General features: G+C 43.2%; 1 protein-coding gene across 1 annotated transcript in view; it reads left to right on the top strand.

The window, feature by feature from the left end:
* Window positions 1-20,482, top strand: part of tbcd (tubulin folding cofactor D) — a 270,699-nt gene that overhangs the window by 174,458 nt on the left and 75,759 nt on the right. Inside the window, exons 23-27 of the mRNA XM_078570695.1 lie at window positions 3,418-3,449; window positions 13,720-13,782; window positions 14,869-14,945; window positions 15,259-15,346; window positions 18,560-18,678. Coding sequence (XP_078426821.1) covers window positions 3,418-3,449; window positions 13,720-13,782; window positions 14,869-14,945; window positions 15,259-15,346; window positions 18,560-18,678 — 379 coding nt within the window. The remainder of the gene's footprint in view (window positions 1-3,417; window positions 3,450-13,719; window positions 13,783-14,868; window positions 14,946-15,258; window positions 15,347-18,559; window positions 18,679-20,482) is intronic.

Raw genomic sequence — 20,482 nt, 5'->3', positions numbered from 1 at the left:
TTAGGATCATGCTTCTCCTGTCATTGTACATGTCCAAAATACTACATACATGGCTTAAAATATAAGAAATTTAGCTTTCCATGCTTTCTTCAGTGTTTATTTTTACAGTTGTTTTCCTGTTTATTGTTTATTTGATTTTTTTAATAATCTAATGCAAAATCAGGTGAAGACGGGATAATCGGAAGTATCAGTTTTAATTCTCGTTCTACTTCTGTTCACGTTTCTCCAAAATCATGATGAAAACTCAAGATAGATTTAAGTAGAAATCTCATTAAATAGTTCTTATGCCTCTTTGCCCTCATCCAATTAGCTCCACTCCCCTATTTACCCCCCGTAGCAATATAAATGTTTTCACTTCAAGTGTATGTTCAATTTTTTTTAAAATTAGTTCAGAACCTGCTACCACTACTATCAGGTACTCCATTCCAGATTACAACAGCTCACTGCATAAAAATTCTTTTCCTCATGTCACCTCTACTTCTTTTACCAATCACCTTAAATCTGTGTCCTCTGGTTTCTGATTATTCTGTTACTGGAATCTGTTTCTCCTTATTTACTCTATCCTAAACTGTTCTTATTTTGAACACCTCAACCAAATCTCCTCTTAACCTTGAACAATCCCAGCTTCTCCAGTCTCTCCAAATAACTGAAGTCCCTCATTTCTGGTACCATTCCAGTAAATCTCCTCTTGTCATTCTTCCTCAAGTGATGCACAGAAATTTACACAATGTTCCAGCTGTGGCCTAACCAGTCTTCTATAAAGCTTTAGCATAGCATCCTTGTTTTTGTACTCTATGCCTTTATTATTAAAGCTAAGATCCTATATGCATTTTAACAGCCTGCTTAACTTGTCCTGCTGCCTTCAAAAATATTCGTACGTGCAACTACAGGTCTCTCCTCTTGTACTCCCTTAGCTATTTCACATTCTTCCTAACAAAATGTATCTCTATACACTTTCCTAAATGAAATTTCATCTGCCATGTATCTGGCCATTTCACCAGTTTGTCTGTGTTCTCCTGAAGTCTGTTACTACCCTCCTCATTATTTACTACAGTCCAAATTTTGTCTCATCTCCAAACTTTGAAATTATGCCCTTGTATACCCAAGCCCAGATCATTAATATATATATTAAAAAGATCAGTGGTCCTAATACCAACCCCTGGGGGACACCACTCTATACATTTCTACAGTCTGGAAAACAACTGTTCATCACTACTCTGCTTTCTGCCCCTGAGCCAATTTCATTACAATGTTGCCATTGTCTCTTTAATCCCATGATTTTTAATTTTGCCTAAAAAAAAGTCCATTACATGGTTGTTTGTAAAATGTCTTTGTAAAGCCCCTGCACACAATCACAATACCCATATCAACCTTCATCGCAGAATTCAGTCTTCAGTCAGCCATGATTTGCCTTTAACAATTCCATATTGACTTTCACTTACTAGCCCATACTTTTCTGACTGCTAATTAATTTTTCCTCCGATTCCTGTGCCTAATGGTTTCCCCAGCCCCGATTTTGGGGTTATCTATCTCCCTTTTTTTTTTAAAACAGCTGTATGATATTTCTAATCCTCCAATCCTCTGTCGCTAAACCACCCCGCGGGCCCCCCCCCCACCCCCCCACCCACCCACCACCTCCCCTGCCCTTGTATATGAGGAACATTGGAAGATTGTGACCAGAGCCTCCACAATTTCCACCATTACTTCCTTCAGTAACCTAACATGCATCTTACCCAGACCAGGTGACTTTTCTACTTTTAGCACTGCTCACTTTAAGTACCGTATCTTAATCCATTTTTATTCTATCTAATATCGCTACTACCTCTCCTGTACTGCTGCGTTGACAGATTCATCATCTTTACTGAAGACAAATGCTAAGTATTCTTTGAGTACCTCAGCTGTGTCCTCAACCTCCACACTAAGATCACCTATTTGGTTCCTAATTGACCTTACTCTTCTCTTAGCTCTCCTTTGACCCTTTATGTGTTGATATAAATTATTTAGGTTCCCTTTTATGCTAACCACTAACTTATTCTCTCTTTGCCCCACTTATTCTTTTTTTGGATCTCCACTGTGCTTTCTGTTTTCATTTTTGTTTACTGTATTATGAACCTTACATTTTGTAAGACCTTTATTGGTTTCATTTTAATCTTTATATTTTTCATTATCTGTCTATCTTTGGATTCTCATCCTTCACCCTTCGTAAGGATATGTCTACCCTGTACCTGAATCACCTCATCTTTGAAAACTTCCTACTATTCAATTACTGTTTTGCTTACCAATTTTTGATTCCAATCTACCATATCTTTTCTGAATACCTCATAGCCAGGAATATTAAGTTCTGAATCCTCCCCTTCTTTGAATCAGGTCTCTGTTATTGCTACTGCATCATAGTCCCATGTGGCGATTTGTGCTGCACTGTGTGCAGTTTTATGTTCATGAACTCCAAACCTAGACTACCTCACATGTGCATCCCTAGCGCTAATTTTATCTCCTAGTGCTCCTGTCTCTAATGTTTCACCCTGGTGACACCTATGCTGTGCAAAGAGCCCTAATCTTTGGTATATTGTGTGCACCAATTTAACCTGAATGTATAGGTTATTTTAGGTGCATCTCCACAAGAAAGAGTAAATGTGCCAGCTGTAGGGTTTCAATGACGGAGGGATGAGATTCAGGTACCCTGTCCCCCCCCAGCCTGCGAGTAAATGAGATATCACTGCAGTTGTTTCAGCCATGTTTGTCACTGTTGTTCCTGACTGGCACATTACTTTGACTGATTTAGGCATATTGGAAAGGGTGTATTTGTAGCACCCGAGCAGACAGCAGCCCCATCCATGCCAACTCCAAAAATAATAACGTAATATAGGTTTTTTAACTCATAGTTGTGAACTGCTTGTCCAGGTAAACCTGCGTGCAGAACCCAGATTGAATGAGCACATACTGAAATGTTTTATACAAAAACAGAAAATGCTGGAAAAGCTCAGCTGGCCTAACAGCATCTGTGGAGAGAAAAGCAGAGTTAACGTTTTGATACGGACTCGAAACGTTAACTCTGTTTTTCTCTGCACAAATGCTGTTAGACCTGCTGAGTTTTTCCAGTATTTTCTGTTTTTGTTTCAGATTTCCAACATCTGCAGTATTTTGCTTTTATATTGTATTGGAATATTTTATACTGCACATCAGTAGAACTGAGCTATACTTGTAGATAAAAGTCAACGTTAAGGATGGATTGCAACTCGGTTGCTATGAACAGGTCTGTATCAATGAACACTTATAGACACTGGGGATCAAAAGGTTATTTAAGCTTCTGGGGCAACATGAACAGCTAAGAGTATAAAATGGTAGACAGTTATTTTCTGTGATTGTGATTTCATAATTAAAAACTAAATTATCTTATTTTTTATTTGTTTTCTGTAGGGGGTTTGGTGGAGCATTTATGAGACCAGCAGGTAAGTTGAGAAAGTTATCCCCTTACTCTTTTTTATATCAATATCATCTGAATCTCAAAACTGTATTCTAGCCAACAATTCGCATTCAAGTATTTGCTATTTTTATATAGTATACGCTATCAATTCATTTTCAGAATTATATATCAAAATAGAAGCTTTCTTGTTTACAATAGTTTGATAATTGACCAATTGGTAACTAAAATGTAATAAACTTTATTCCATTTATGTATGTCTCTGCCATCTAGTCATTGAGAAAGTACAGTCAGGTATCCTAATATCTTGCTCCCATCAAATATAATGTGCCTCAGGCCTCTCTGTGAATAGTAATTGCATTTATATAGCACCTTTCACAATCTCAGATTGTTCTAAAGTGCTTTAGAGCCAATGAAGTACATACTTTTGAAAATAGGCAATGTTATAACTCTGAACTTGGTTAGTAGCCTGCTCTGAACTAGAAGTGATGTTTCAGGTGATGCAATAGGGTGTGTTTGCATTTGTACTGCCAACTCTTTGGTGTCTTACTCAGACATGAGGGAGTGATCATAGAAACCTAGAAAGGTTCTGTTCTGAAGTATTCTTTCATGCAGAAAATTTATTTTCCTTCCACACAAAAATGAAACGATGCAAAATCAAGGCTAAAATATAATTGAGGATCTCTTGTTCAAGTGTAAGTTACATTTTTAAAAATATTCAGTTGAAGCCTGAATTTATTTTTGGAACATGTCAACTTATTTGGGGGGAATTTTGAATACTGTTGACTTTGCCATTTTAAATGTGATCATCTGAAACAATCCACAACCATTTTCCTCTCTGTTGCTTGTAGTTAAGTCTTGTCCCATTTATGTAAGATGATTTCGAAACATATTGACTGCTGCAGCCTAACATATTAAATACTGTTCCAACCTACTATACCCCTTAAAACACTGTTAGTCAGAACAACATTTTTTAGGCCTAATATTTGACAGAAAGTAGTTGTTTCAAAGATGTGACTCATTTTGTGAATTTGGCACAAGAAGAAATTTTGTCCAATAAACTTGTGCAGCAGGGTTTCTATTATTTACTTAGTCGAGAAAAAATAAATTCTTTTGTTATTAATTCCTTTGCAATTAATTATATTTTAAAAATTAAATTGCTCCTGCAAAAGCAATTTAAATCATTTTTCGTGGACAGTATAAAGTATTGAAGCAGTCGGTGTCCATATGCAGCAAGACCTGGAAAACATTCAGGCTTGGGCTGATAAATGGCAAGTATCTTTTGCACCACACAACTGACAGGCAGAGAATCCAAACATTTCCCCATGGCATTCAATGCCATTACCGTCACTGAATCCCCCACTATCAACATCCATTGGCCAGCAACTGAACTGGATCAACCATCTGCAAGGCACAAGTCAGGAGTGTGATGGAATACTTACCATTTTTCTGGACGAATACAGCTCCAACAACACTCAAGAAGTTTGACATCATCCAGGACAAAGCAGGCCACTTGATTGGCACCTCATCTACCACCTTCAACATTTACCCCCTCCATCACCGATGCACTGTGGCAGCAGTGTGCACCACCTACAAGGATGCACTGCAGAAACTCACCGAGGCTGCTTCAACAGCACAAGGACAAGGGTAGCAGCTGCATGGGAACGCCACCACCTGCAAGTTCCCCTCCAGGTCACACTGACTTGGAACTATATCGCCGTTCCTTCGCTGTCACTGTGTCAAAATCCTGGAACTCCCTTCCTATCAGCACTGTGGGTGTGCCAACACCACGTGACCTGCAGCAGTTCAAGAAGGTGGCTCACCACCATTTTCTTAAGGGCAATTAGGGATGGCCATTAAATGCTGGCCTAGCCAGTGACACCCATATCCCGTGAAAGAATAAAAAACACGGTAAAAAAATTTATCAAAGTACAAAAGTCATCAAGTCTGGAAGTAAAAGCGTGGAGATAGCAGAAACACCGGAGGACTGAGGAGTTAGAAATGTTTTACCACTGTTCAAAAAAAGAAAGGAGGGTAAAACTGGCAACCAGTCAGCCTAATGTCAATGATAGGGGACGAATCTTTTAACAACACTAATCTGGGGCAAAATTATGGAAAAACGTATGTTAGTAAATGCCAGCCAGCAGCACAGATTTGTTAAAGGTGAACCATGTTTGCCTAACTTGATTGAGTTCTTTGAAGTAGTGGAGAAGGTTGCTGAGGGTCATGTGAGCGTTTTGTAAATGGACTTCAAAAGCCATTGAAAAAGTGCCACAAAATCAAATTGTTAACAAAATTGAATCCCATGGGATTCAATGGGAAGTGGCAGCTTGGAAACAATATGGGCTAAGTGACAGGAAGCAGAAAGTAGCAGTGGGTAATTGTTTTCAGAATGTAAGGAATGTACATTGGTGTCCGCCAGTCAGTTGATCTATATTAATGACCTGGACTTGGATATACAATATACAGCACATAATTTTTGAAGTCTGCAGATAACATGAAACTCAGAAATGTGGGGAGGATAGTAACACACTTGAAGAGGATATAGACAGATTGTGAAATAGGTACACACATGGTAGATGAAATTCACTGCAGAGAAGTGTGAAGTGATGCATTTTGGTAGGAAGAATGAGGCAAGGCAATATAAAATAAATGGCACAATTTTAAAGGGAATGCAGGGACAGAGACTTGGGGGCATAGGTACACAAATATTTAACAGGACAAAGTTGAGATGTCTGTTTTAAAACAAAAACATGCAGGATCTTTGGTTTTCCAAACAGAGACATAGGGCAGAATTGCCTGGTCCCGTTGACGTGGTGTCATGGCCGGCAAGAGCGGGCAATATGGCGAGAAGGCCAAAAATCGCTTTTACGCCGTCGTGAAACCAGTTTGCAATCATCCGCTCCACCCGTCAATGGCGGACGGTGTTTCCTGCCGCTGCATGTCGGGAACCTAACTTCAGTACTTTAGCATCTCATTATAAGCCCTGCTCACTGGAACCATTCCCCCTACGTCAGATTTACTGCCCAGGTCGGTGTGACTTCAGAACGCTGTGCTTCACAACTGCCTTTAAAAGGCATGTACCTGGCGACATGAACTTCGAGGCGAAATTGGAGGTAAGCGCACACAACCTTGCTCAGCGCTCGTGAGCATTGCCCATAGGAGATCAAGGAAGAGGAAGAGGCATTCTGAGGGGGTTCACAGGAAAGTTGCTTTTTCCCGGCTGACTTTCAGTACGGTGCCAGGGCAAGGGCTCCAGTGTGGTGGGGGCAAGGCAGCACAGACTGAAGTTAGCACACAAGCACATGCCAGAGTAGGGGTGAGGGAAGCGTCTATGGAGTTGGAAAAGCTTGTCAAAAATGAGCATTCTTCCGTAGCTGAGACCGTTCAGCAGCAGCTTCATTGACAAGCTTGGAGCTGGGCCTCTGACACTTTTCTGCCCACTCAAGCAATGCAAAAGCATGGATGTGTAACGAATGCTCCATAACTTTTCACCCCTCAGGCACAGACCGCAAATTTATGTCTTAAAATGCACAGAACAATTGGCCGACTGGGCAAGTTGTGAAATCCTCTTGGCCATGGCACAGTCACTGGTGGAGGCGCTCACAGCCCCTTGCAATATCTTTATTAAGGTTTAGACCAGTATCCATTATGGTTCACGTTAACAGCGCAGCCTTGCAGTGCGTGTTAGGAGAATGCTTGTGCCTGAACTGAGAGCACAGCATGCAGTCCAGTGGCCAAAGCTGCCACCAATCAGTAAAGTGGAGTGGGGTGGAGGTGGGTGGGGTTTCGGACAGCATTGAGGCGCACTACACACTGGCCAGCCAAATGGTGGCCAGCACTCTCCTGAATGCATGAAGGGGCCTTCAGACATAACCAAGGGAAGATCTTAGGACACATATGCTAACCCATGCATCCCTCTCTTTGATCCCACAGGAGGAGAACACCAGGAGCCTGGTGATTTAACATATTGCCTCATGACTTTACAGGGAGCAGAGAGGAAGAAGAATAGTACGGCAGAGGTGCCTGACTCGGCAAAGATAGGAGCACCTCGCTCAAGATGAAGGTGTGGCAGGTCCTGCTGCGCACGCAGCTGAAAATCCACAACGAGCCATCGCTTGTAGGCGCTTTGCCAGACCCAGTGTCTGTAGACGGTGCCTGTCATTCCTGCAGATGACTGAGAACCAGTTTTGCTGAAGACTACACATGTCCAGGGAATTGGTCGGTCACATACGATACCTGCTGCAGGATTTGACGCCATGGGGACATGGAGGGCATCCACTGCCAGTGGCTGTGAAAGTGACCGTGACGCCCAATTTTTATGCTAGTGTCTCCTTCTAGGGCTCCACAGGTGACCTGTGTGGGATCCTGCGAACTTTCACATACAAGTGTATCCAAGTGGTCACGGATGCCATCTTCGCGAAGATACAGAACTTTGTGCATTTCAACCGGAATCAGGAAAGTGAGGAAGCAAGAGCGCAGGGATTTGTGCAGATATCTGGTTTTCCACAGGAGCAGAGCGCCATCGACTGCACCCACGTGGCAACAAGCAGTCAACTGCAAGGGCTTCCACTCAATGTTCAGCTGGTGTGCCACCACCACAAATTCATCCTACAGGTCTGTGCACGATTCACAGGAAGCGTCCACGACTCCTAAATCCTTAGCAGGTCTCAGATTCCCTGGCATCTTCCAGGGCCAACAGAGGCTGCAGGGTTGGCCCCTGGGGACAAGGACTACCCACAGAGGACGTGGCTGGTGACGCTCATGCGGCGGCCTCAGACTGCTGCAGAGCGACGGTGTAGCAAGGCTCACACTGTGACACAGATTTTGGCAGAGCAAATGATAGGCATTTTGAAAGTGAGCTTCCGGTGCCTCGAATGGTCCGGTGGAGCACCTCACTACAGTCCCCAGAGGGTGTCGCACGTTATCGTAGCTTGCTGCACACTACACAACCTGGTGCTGTAGTGGGAGTAGGACCTGGCTGAGGAGGAGATGGAAGAGCTGCACGTCTCCTCAGATGAGGAGGACATCGGAGGGGATGCCCATGATGAGGCCATCACACTGGCCAGACAAGGTAGGTGCGCTCGGGAGGCCCTGATAGCTACAAGATTTGTGGAGGATGGTGACAGGATGCAGTGAGGGCAGTCCTGACATCCTTATCTTGTATCTGTGAATGTTTGACCCCTCTGTGGCTTTTGGCAGCACACATCCCACAGTGCATGTCTCATGTTATGGAAACGGTGCGGAGGCCCTAATAGTCGTTAGGTTTCAGGAGGATGATGATGACATGCAATGAGGACATTCCATAGATCTTCACACAGCCTCTGAGAATGTCTGACTCCTGTATGGCTGAGGGCAGCTCGCGTGCGCTCTGTGATCAGGGTCATGTCATAGAGACGCAGCCATGAAACCTTAAATGCACCTGATCCTTTGTCAGCCTTCAGCACCAGACCCCTTCAGGAGCACAACATCACCAGTCACAGATGCTGAAGGGGGGGGGGGGGGGTCCAGCCCCACCTCAAAGGTGCTGAGAGCACACAGAGAGAATGACGGAACTTTGACGTCTGCCCACAACATTCTGGCAGCAATGACAAGCACCATTGAGGTGCAGGCGTCACGAATATGTCCAGTGAATGTGAAGCTGGACCATCACTTTGGCCTGTAGGTTACACACTGCACAGGGAAGAGACACTGGACTGAGACACCTGCCTTTATCTTGTGCAGAAACAAGGTTACATATCTGAGTAACTTGAACACTGCTCATCATAACAAGGTGCCATAGGCAAGGAGACATTCTTGGGAGTTTATTTACAATAGTGAACATTATGTACAAGTGATTAACACCGATGCACAGGCTGTGCAACTACATCATCTTGCTGTGGCTCAGTTCATAGCACCCTCGCCTTTGAATCAGAAGGTTGTGGGTTCTTGTCCCACTCCCGGAAACCAAGAACTGTGAATGTACTCGAAAGAGTTACATGCGAACTGTTGATAACTCGAAAGAGTTACATCTTCTTAATAGAGGTGTCAGCTGTGGCTCAGTTCATAGCACCCTCACCTTTGAGTCAGAAGGTTGTGGGTTCATGTCCCACTCCAGGACTTTGAACAAAAAAAAAAGTCAAGAACTGTGAATGTACTCGAAAGAGTTACATCTTCTTAATTGTTTTAACTCTACAAGAGTTACATCTTAATCTTCCTAACCCTGCTGTTACGTCTTGGTGCTTCCCCGACATCCACAGCAGAGGTGGAGGCAGCCTGCTGACTGCTACGCTTTGTCCGTGATGACCTTGGCGGGCATCCTCTGCAGGGCCAAGACCTGGCGGGCCCCGGCCTGCTTTGTGTGTCCTGCTGTGGGCCAGCTGCACCCTCTTTGACCTGTGGAGCTGGAGCTGCAGGGATCACAATAAGAGAGGATTTGGATCGGCTGGACGTTCCCAGAGTCACCTGGGTGGATGGTCCCAGGGTGTTGAGTTGCTGGTTGTCCTCCCTATGGGTGCGCGGCGACCCCTGGCTGATTCCTTCAGGAGAAGGGGAAGCTGGAGTGAGGCATTTTATGTTGAGACTCTGGAGGCCAACTATGGCATCAGCGATGGAGTTCAGCCCGCGCAGCATTGCAGGACCGATGTCCTGGACCAAGGTCTCCATGGTGGCTGCCATCCTGCCAGTGTTGACTTCGATGCCTTGACCTGCCGGCCCAATCACCTCGGACTAAGGGCCAACGGACACGTCCATTATCCCAATCTGAGGAGTGCGCCAGATACCCCTTCTTGATATTCCTATGATTGCCTTTGTAGCTCCACCAGTTGATTGAGGCCAAGTCCAGAGGCACATCATCTGACTTGGACTCAGCAAATTCCTTGCCTCCAGCAGTCCTCCGAGTGCCAGAAACCTAGGATGTCCCTGCCTCTGCCGGCTATGGAACAGGTTGTGTGCTGTGCTCACCAGATTGTGATCCCGAGGCTCCTCTGCACCTAGGTTCCACCGAGGTGTGGGTGAGCGCTGTGAATGGGTGCTGTCTTCAGGGTCTTCATCTGAGCTGCTCTCGGTGCTGGGGTCAGGGGTCATGGTTGCCTGAGAGTGACCTGCCACATGTGCCTGGGAGAGAAAGTGGAGATTGTTAGTGTTTGGCAGCCATGTTGAACACAAAACAGTGGACTCAGAGTAGTGCTGAGAGCGGGATGATGTGGTGCAGGATCCTCATGTAAGTGTTCGCCGCCGACCTCACCATCACCGCAGGAATGGTTGACACCTTCTCCAGCCAGTTCCAACGCTTGACTCTCGAACGGAGTGAGGACCTTGATGTCTGGAACTCCACCCCTGCCTTGGGACCTCTCCCATTGATTGTGCCTAATCTTGTCCTGCATAAAGATGGATGGAGAGTGTGTGAGCAAGGCGCTTGCCACATCAAATGAGAAGGATGCCAGGCGTGCGGGTGTGCTGTTTGGAGCCATGGATGGGATGAGGAGGCTATCTCCGGAGGAGATGAAGCTAGATGGAGTTGTGAGGGTGTGTGTTAGAGAGTGAATGGTGATGTCCCTTGAACTGGCAGTGAATGTGTGATGGGCTTGTGAGCTGAGATTAATGAGATGGCTGACTTACCCTGGCAGCATAGATGAGATCATTCATCCATTTTCTACACAGGATGGCCGACCTCTTGTGTGCAACTTTGGCACTGACCACCTCTGCCATCGCCTCGCAAGCCAGAGTGGTGAGACTAATAGGCATCCTGCGGCCAGAGTGGAGGTAGAGGACATCATGGGATGTGTCACTGAATCGGGGTCTGGACCCTTCCTGGCTTTTTGGGCCATTTCTCCACCAGAGCAGTCCTGGATTGCAAGCATTCAGAATTGTGCATGTGGCTGTAGTTTAAATATAGCGTCTGGCGTGAGGAAGCAGCGAGGTAACGGCGTGGCGGGCAAATCGGAGGCCGCCCACAAGCGATCCGGCGTGTTACCCGTGACTGCATAATTTGAGGCGGGAAGGGGACAATATGGCACAAAAATCTGATCGAGGTGTACAAGATTATGAGGGGCATGGACAGGGTGGATAGGGGGCAGCTGTTCCCCTTAGTTGAAGGGTCAGTCATGAGGAGACATAAGTTCAAGGTGAGGGGCAGGAGGTTTAGGAGGGATGTGAGGAAAACTTTTTTACCCAGAGGGTGGTGATGGTCTGGAATGCACTGCCTGGGAGGGTGGTGGAGGTGGGTTGCTTCACATCCTTGAAAAAGTACCTGGATGAGCACTTGGCACATCATAACATTCAAGGCTATGGACCAAGTGCTGGTAAATGGGATTAGGTAGGTAGGTCAGGTGTTTCTCATGTGTTAGTGCAGACTTGATGGGCCAAAAGGCCTCTTCTGCACTGTGTGATTCTGTGAAAAATCTGCCATTGAGGCTGGCGAGTAAAAGGTACTTTTTCACGCCTGCATCCGTACTTAGTGCATATCTGGGCCGATTCTGCTCATAGAGTAAATAAGCAAGCAAGTTATACTAAATTTTTATGAATTGCTGGTTATTTTCATTGGTGGTAGGATTGAGAACCAGAGGACAATGGTTTAAAACAAAAATAAAAATACCTGGAAAAACTCAGCAGGTCTGGCAGCATCTGCGGAGAGGAACACAGTTAACGTTTTGAGTCCGTATGACTCTTCAACAGAACTAAGTAAAAATAGAAAAGAGATGAAATATAAGCTGGTTTAAGGCGGGGTGGGGGGGGTGGGGGGGTGGGGGGGGGTGGGGGGTGAACGGGGAACGGGACAGGTAGAGCTAGATAGAGGGCCAGTGATAGGTGGAGATAACCAAAAGATGTCATAGACAAAAGGACAAAGAGTTGTTGAAGGTGGTGATATTATTTAAGGAATGTGCTAATTAAGGGTAGAAAGCAGGACAAGCAAAGTACAGATAGATATAAAAACAAAAAACTACTGCGGATGCAGATAGCCCTAGTGGGAGTGGGGTGGGGTGAAGGGAAGGGATTGAAATAGGCTAAAAGGTAGAGATAAAACAATGGATGGAAATACATTTAAAAATAATGGAAATAGGTGGGAAAAGAAAAGTCTATATAAATTATTGGAAAAAAAAACGGAGGATCGGAAAGGGTGTGGGGATGGAGGAGAGAGTTCATGATCTAAAATTGTTGAACTCAATATTCAGTCCGGAAGGCTGTAAAGTGCCTAGTCGGAAGATGAGGTGCTGTTCCTCCAGTTTGCGTTAAGCTTCACTGGAACAATGCAGCAGGCCAAGGACGGACATGTGGGCATGAGAGCAGGGTGGAGTGTTGAAATGGCAAGCGACAGGGAGGTCTGGGTCATGCTTGCGGACAGACCGAAGGTGTTCTGCAAAGCCGTTACCCAGTCTGCGTTTGGTCTCTCCATTGTAGAGGAAACCGCATTGGGAGCAACGAATGCAGTAGACTAAATTGAGGGAAGTGCAAGTGAAATGCTGCTTCACTTGAAAGGAGTGTTTGGGCCCTTGGACAGTGAGGAGAGGGGAAGTAATGGGGCAGGTATTGCACCTTCTGCGGTTGCATGGGAAGGTGCCGTGGGAGGGGGTTGAGGTGTAGGGGGTGATGGAGGAGTGGACCAGGGTGTCCCGGAGGGAACGATCCCTGCGGAATGCCGCCAGGGGGGGTGAAGGGAAGATGTGTTTGGTGGTGGCATCATGCTGGAGTTGGCGGAAAGGGCGGAGGATGATCCTTTGAATGCGGAGGCTGGTGGGGTGATAAGTGAGGACAAGGGAGATCCTATCATGTTTCTGAGGGAGGGAGAGGAAGGTGTGAGGGTGGATGCGTGGGAGTTTAACAATGGTTTAAGATGAGTGACAGAAGAACCAACAGCGACTTGAGGGTGGATGGCCAAAGGGTTGAATAATTCTATGAAATCCTTGCTGAGTTTAATTAAATAAGATTACTTTTAATCATTTTGATTTTGCAACTGATGTTGGTCCCAGAGCTTTTCCTAAATTGAATTACGGCTTTTTCTTTCTTTACTTCATCCTGAAATTTCTGTGATTTAATTAGAATTGGGACTGATGGCAGACATGGGCTGCACTCTGTTTGGATGGATCAGGCGGGATAAACTCTTTCCTTGTCCTTTTCCGTACATCCCTATCTGTATGTTGAGGATAATCAAAAATCTCTTGTTTATCCTAAAATAAAAACTGAATATTGTGTTTCTTTGAAAGGGTTAACCATTGATTAAATGCACCATTTATTCATAAATGCTGATCAATAGATTTAAAAGTACATCAATTATGAAATTATCATTAACTGCAGAAATTATTTTTCCCAATTTTTGGCAGTTTGCTGTTTCATAGAAAAAATGTCACTGTCAAAAATGCCTTTGAAGAATGACTCCATAATTGGTAAGTTTTTTTTTAAAATGTATTATTTGAAACTTCCAGTTGTACAATATTACTAGTTGCCATTAAAGGTGGGGTCAGTAGTGAATGTAATAGTAGATGTGCAAAATGGAATTTAGGGAATTTTAGTTTGGGAATTTTAACAAATAGAGAAACTACCAGAATCAAATTCCATGCATACGGATTAATATGGTGCACTTTGGGAACCAAGGATAATTCACTGGAGTTCCTGATCTCCACTGCTCCATTTTAATTACCTGGTCGGCTGACTGAGTTCAGCAATGATGTACAACTGGAATAACAAAAAGGCTGGAGGAAAAGGAGAAGGAATAAAAATTAATTACTTTGTGAGCCACGCTGGCTTTCGTTCATTTTTTTTAAGTCTGCCTATTCTGTTAGAACCAATTCCTCTGATAAATAACAAAACAAAGCAGTTATTCAGAATAGGTTGAAGGTGTTACTTTTTAATGTAGCATTTTGAGATGTTTGACTTCTATTGAATGCATATCCAACATTGATGCAATAATGCAGGATATTTTTCTTCATTTGGTAATATTGATGAGGAAGTTGGAACAAATATAATCCTACTTTATACACACACTAACGTTATTAATAATGCAAGATAGAAAGCAGGTAACCTGAATTTTGAGCTTCAATTACATTTTTATTTGTAGCAATAAGCATTTTATGTTCTTGTAAATTTGTTTTAAAACAGAAATATATGAAAACAAACTCAGTAAGTTAAAGGAGAAATTAAATGGCTAATGTGCATTTTAGTTCCTCCTTTAATGATTTTGCAGTAAATAACTGTTTGCCCTGCCCAAACACAGCTTGTTTCTTCAGCTTAGAGGGTTATTCATTTCTCAGAATAAAACTGTTTTGTCCTTTAATTAAGAAAACAGTGTATATAATTTGAGCTTGTCTTATGCTGTATGTATTTGCTGCATTAATGAAGTTTCAACCTGGAAAATATTTGTAGTTGCTGATACTTATAAGGGACAGAAAAACTTGATTATTATAGTACTTTTTACTTAGCATTTTGCTTCCCTAAAAATGGTTGTTGGTTGAAAAAAATTTTCTTTCCATTAGGTGAGTGGCAGTGGCTTATTGATGACAGTCTGAAAAGCATACATCACTTTACAAGCACTACAAAACAGAAAACCAAGGTATTGCACCTTATTATTGTTGGTCTTATGTACATGCGAGACTGTAGAAGTTGAATATGCAACTGAGTGGCACATTGCAAATTTGACTAGTGGAAAGTTGAGACTCAAAATATCCAGTTCCATTTTTTGTAATATGAAACATAACATGTTTTGTGCTGGCTTTTATGTACATGTTATTGGTAGTATTTTATTTTCCCCCACTACCTTCCCTCATTCTAACAGTTCAAAATCAGCATGTTTACTACTTTGCTTGTAAAAATTAAATTACTCAAATATAATTGCTGGGAAGTAATAGTAACCCATGTGTTTTCAGTTTCAGGAAGCTGTTATTTCAGCACTGACTGCATTGTGTAATGAGTATTATCAAACTGCCCAGGGAACAGCAGATCCTGAAATACAGAGTAAGGAATTCATTTGTTTTTGTCCTCTTCAATCCACAGGTGGACTTCACTCATGATATTTTGAGTTTTTTCAAAAGTTCACTTTAATAGATACTTTATCAGTTTTAATTTGACAATTACCATCAATTTATACCTGTCATTTTCTTTTGCATAAAAGTGCATTCATGTTAATACAGTTCAAATCAGTTAGACTAAAATATCTTAAATGAACAGTATGTAGAAACTTCCACAAAGATCATTTTAACATTTGTTCCAAAAATCAACTAATTTGTAGAGTAGTATATTTTGCTTTTCTGAGATGGACTTCTAAGTTAAGAAGATTTAAATTGAACTCAAACGTGTTGGATTGTAAATGTCTCAAAAATCATTAACTTCTGTAAATAAAATATTCTTTCCCACCATCTCCATAAGTTTCATTGGTTTCTTGTGCTCGAGCGAATTGAGTACAAAATTGTTGTCCCTGCTTTCAAATTCCTATGTGGCCTTGTCGCACCTATTTTAGTGACTTCCAACCATATATTCCCCACACACACACTTTAGTCCCCTTCGGCTGGATTACTCCTTGTTGCCTGTTCACTTTGCTGTGTTAATGGTGGCTGCTATTTTAGGCCCCAGGGACCAAATTATTAAACTTCTGCGGGAGTGGAGGTGAACAGGCTGCAATTCACTTCTGGGCCATGTTGGTTCGGGTCGGGGGTGGTGAGATGACAGCTTCCTGCCCACAAGTGATGGGTGGGTAGCCAATTAAGCTCCTTAATTGGCCTATTAAGGCCAGTGTGCAGAAGCCAACTGGAGTTTTCTGGTTGGCAGTTAGGCACCACACCCCCATACTGTGTCCGCCCACTTGTGTAGGGGTTTCCCCTTCAGATGATGGCCAAGCAGCTGTGGCCTTTTCTTAATTTTTAGTTGTTAAAAAGCCTTCATCTTCAGGTACCCTCTCGCTCACATAACTAGATCAGCAGCTCTCATGTCTGGTGATGTGACTGCCAACATGCCATTGCTGGACTTCCAGCCTCGGGAGACTGCCCGCCATCCTTTTTAGGACAGTGAGCCTGCACCTTGGCTACTAATTGACTAGCTCTTCAAGTGTCATATCGGACGACAGGCACTGACTGGACACGGAATCGGGACCCAGAAATACACCTGATTAGGGGTCCTGACCCCAGAACAAAAATCCACCTCAAAGGCTCTGCTTTCTGGAACATCTTCCTTGTACCACTTCACCTTAGATCCTAATTCCTGAAAACTTCTCTCTTTACTGTGTATTCAGTCTGCCCCTCACAACCATTTCCATTTTCCCTTTCCATCCTCCTCAGCACTTACCATGTTTTCACTTGAGCATTGAGAATTTAAGATATCCTCCTGTACTTGACAAATGTGACAGAGATGCATGTTGTTAGGTTAGATGTGTTTTAATGTTTACCTCACACAACAGTGAACCTGTATGAAAACTATCTTTTATAACCATTCCCATAGCATATTTCTTTGGCAGCTCTATAGATTAATGTGATAAGAAAGGTTTATACACAGGCACGTGATACATATTTTTGGCAAGCTTCTGATAAATATGTTTTTCACTGCGTTAAAGCAAAATGATTGTTTATGAATACAATTAACTAATCTAGATTACATTGATCAAGGAATTCTTAAAAACTTTTTCCACTCCCACCTCTTTCTTGGTTGGGTGGGACATAATGCATTTAATTTGCTGAATATACTTGTAAGAATCAACTTTTTTAAACGGGTTAAGCACATCAGTATTGACTTTGAACAAGCATGTGGCAACCTGTGCTAAGCTCTTGGAGACACATACCAAGACCATGCCTGGTGAATGTAGAAGCAGTGATTTGTAAGTTTGGACTATTATACCTAGATGTAAGAGCATTAAGTAATATATTTCCAAATTATTGATATCCTTAATAACAGATGCCGTTTAGCCAACTTAAGTATTGCTAAAAAAATAGACGTTGAAGCTTTTCATCTTGCACTCATCAGGACACTTCACAAGAATACCAATATAAGGGGAAAACAATTTATACTGCATGTGAAGAGTGCTGATTGGTTGGCAAGTGGACTCTAGTAGAGGCATTGCCCTGAGGAATGAGTTCATGAATGGCTGTCACTTATTTTGTTTAGCTGAAATAGGCACAATGTGTGCACATGTTCTTTCTGTCTACAAAGAACAGGGCCCTGTATATTAGTATATGTAGCTTCCAATACACACAAATGTGTCACATTGCTAGTCTGATTGACAATCTTAAATTGGTTGTCAGTGTAATTCTTAGTACACTGTGGATTATTTAGCAAATGTTGTCCAATCGCGGAATCACATCTAATGTTGGATACTGTTTTGAGTTTTACAAGCACAGGCTGGTTGGGTACGGTCTGTACCTTGCCTGTTACAAATAGTGGCTGGGACATGCTGTTTGATACGATCCGCCAGTGTTTGGGACGTATGGCCGACATCAAAGCCTGATCGAGGGAATGGACATTGAGAAGGGGGAGGCCTGCTGAAAGCCACTCCCCTGCCCCTTGCTGCTGATGCTCCTCCACCCCTCTTCCCATGATTCCCACTCCGTGATATTTCTCCCCCACACTACTTACCTGTGGCCCGGGTCACTCTGCGATCTTGGCACTCCGGTGCTTGTCCTTCTGGCAGCAGCCACAGCCTCCCCGGTGGCGCTGCTGAGCACCAGTTGCCAGCCTCTGATTAACCGACAGCTCTTGGTTAATCCCAGTGCCCTTCTCTCTCCCGACAGCCCTGAATCTTCTCCTGATTCAAATATTTATCCACTTTTCCTTTCAAAGATGCAATGCTCTTCACTTAACTTTTTTTTGGAACACAAAAGGTTTTGCCAATAGCTTTCTACTTGAAGAAATTTCTCATATCCTCTCTCTATTCTCTTTGTGACAGTTTTAAGTAGATAACTCCAAGATGCTGTTTCCCTGAGTGGAGCAAATAATCTTTTCCTATTCCAACAAATTAAAAGCCTATCTATTAAATTTCCTCTTAGCCTTTGCTGCTTCAATGGAAATTCAGATTCCTAACATTATTCATATTCAGCCCTAATTCCCATAGTAAGAATTGTAATAGGGCAGCATATTGCTCTTGAGTGGCATTTACCAATTGTTTATTCAAGTCACCAGTGACTGTTTAAATAAAGTGGCAAGTTTTTTAACTTGTTTCTTTTCCTAATTTTATATTTTCTTTAGATAAACTAGTGGACAAATACATTTCGGAGCTTCAACGCTCTGAAGAAACGACTCGTTGTGGCTATTCTTTAGCGTTGGGTGCACTTCCTAAGTTTATGCTCAATGGCAAACTCCACCAGGTATGATTAAAGATCTAATAGTAACAATTAATTAACAAAACATCTTACAAATATACATTGTACATGCTGGTGCAGAAAATATTACATTTCGGTATTGAGCAGATCTTGTCAAAAATTTGAAGTGTTTCCATTCTGTGACTGGTAGCACTTTTTAGGAATTTATTTGCTAGGAAAGCAAAATGACTTAGTGAAAAGACATAGAAACTAGGAGCAGGAGTAGGTCATTCGGCCCTTCGAGCCTGCTCCGCCATTCAATATGATCATGGCTGATCATCCAACTCAATAGCCTGCTCCTGCTTTCTCCCCATACCCTTTGATCCCTTTCGCCCCAAGAACTCTTTCTAACCCCTTCTTGAAAGCATAAAATGTTTTGGTCTCAACTACTTTCTGTGGTAATGAATTCCACAGGCTCACCACTCTCTGGGTGAAGAAATTTCTCCTCACCTCAGTCCTAAAAGGTCTACCCCATATCCTCAGACTGTGACCCCTGGTTCTGGACTCCCCCACCATCGGGAACATCCTTCCTCCATCTACCACGTCTAGTCCTGTTGGAATTTTATAGGTTTCTATGAGATCCCCCCTCATTCTTCTGAACTCCAGCAAATATAATCCTAATTGACTCAATCTCTCCTCATATGTCAGTCCCGCCATCCCAGGAATCAGTCGGGTAAACCTTCGCTGCACTCCCTCTATAGCAAGTACATCCTTCCTCAGATAAGGAGACCAAAACTGCACACAATATTCCAGGTGTGGCCTCACCAAGGCCCTGTACAATTGCAGCAAGACATCCCTGTTCCTGTACTCTAATCCTCTGGCTATGAAGGCCAACATACCGTTTGCCTTCTTTACCACCTGCATGCTTACCTTCAACAACTGGTGTACAAGGACACCCAGATCTCAATGCACATTCCCCTCTCTCAATTTATAGCCATTCAAATAATAATCTGCCTTCCTGTTTTTGCTACCAAAATGGATAACCTCACATTTATCCACATTATAACTGCATCTGCCATGCATTTACTCACTCACTTAGCTTGTCTAAATCACACTGAAGCATCTCTGCATCCTCCTCACAGCTCACCCTCCCACCCAGCTTTGTATCATCTGCAAATTTGGAGATATTACATTTAATTCCCTCATCTAAATCACTAATACATATTGTGAATAACTGGGGTCCCAGCACCGATCCCTGCGGTACCCTATTAGTTACTGCCAGCCATTTGGAAAAAGACTTGTTTATTTCTACTCTTTGTTTCCTGTCTGCCAACCAGTTTTCTATCCATCTCAATACACTACCCCCAATCCCATGCGCTTTAATTTTACACAGCAATCTCTTATGTGGGACTTTGTCGAAAGCCTTCTGAAAGTCCAAATAAACCACATCCACTGGCTCCCCTTCAACAACTCTACTAGTTCCATCCTCGTAAAAGTCCAGTAGATTTGTCATGCATGATTTCCCGTTCATAAATCCATGCTGACTTGTCCAATTCTGCCACTGATGGTCAGCATTTTTTTTAAAAAATGCTTTACAAGCTTCCTAAAGTAATACAGCCCTGAAATGAACTTAAAAATAGACCTTTTATCAGATCATGCCCAGACACATAGTGGCTTCACTCCATCTGATTAATGCACTTCATGGAAAAAACTTTCCCCCCATTGGGGGGGGAACTGCAGGAGCAGGCGTGAGCGAGCGTGCCTCCGATTGGCGCCCCCAACCAGGGGAACGCTGCCATTTTACGTGGGCGGGCCAATTAAGGCCCACTCAGCATGATGTCCGCCAGGAAGCACTATGTGCTCTCTGTGC

This window comes from Cetorhinus maximus, chromosome 24 (assembly GCF_964194155.1).
Source record: "Cetorhinus maximus chromosome 24, sCetMax3.hap1.1, whole genome shotgun sequence".
Classification (NCBI taxonomy): domain Eukaryota; kingdom Metazoa; phylum Chordata; class Chondrichthyes; order Lamniformes; family Cetorhinidae; genus Cetorhinus; species Cetorhinus maximus.
This window is presented reverse-complemented; position numbering and strand designations above follow the sequence as displayed.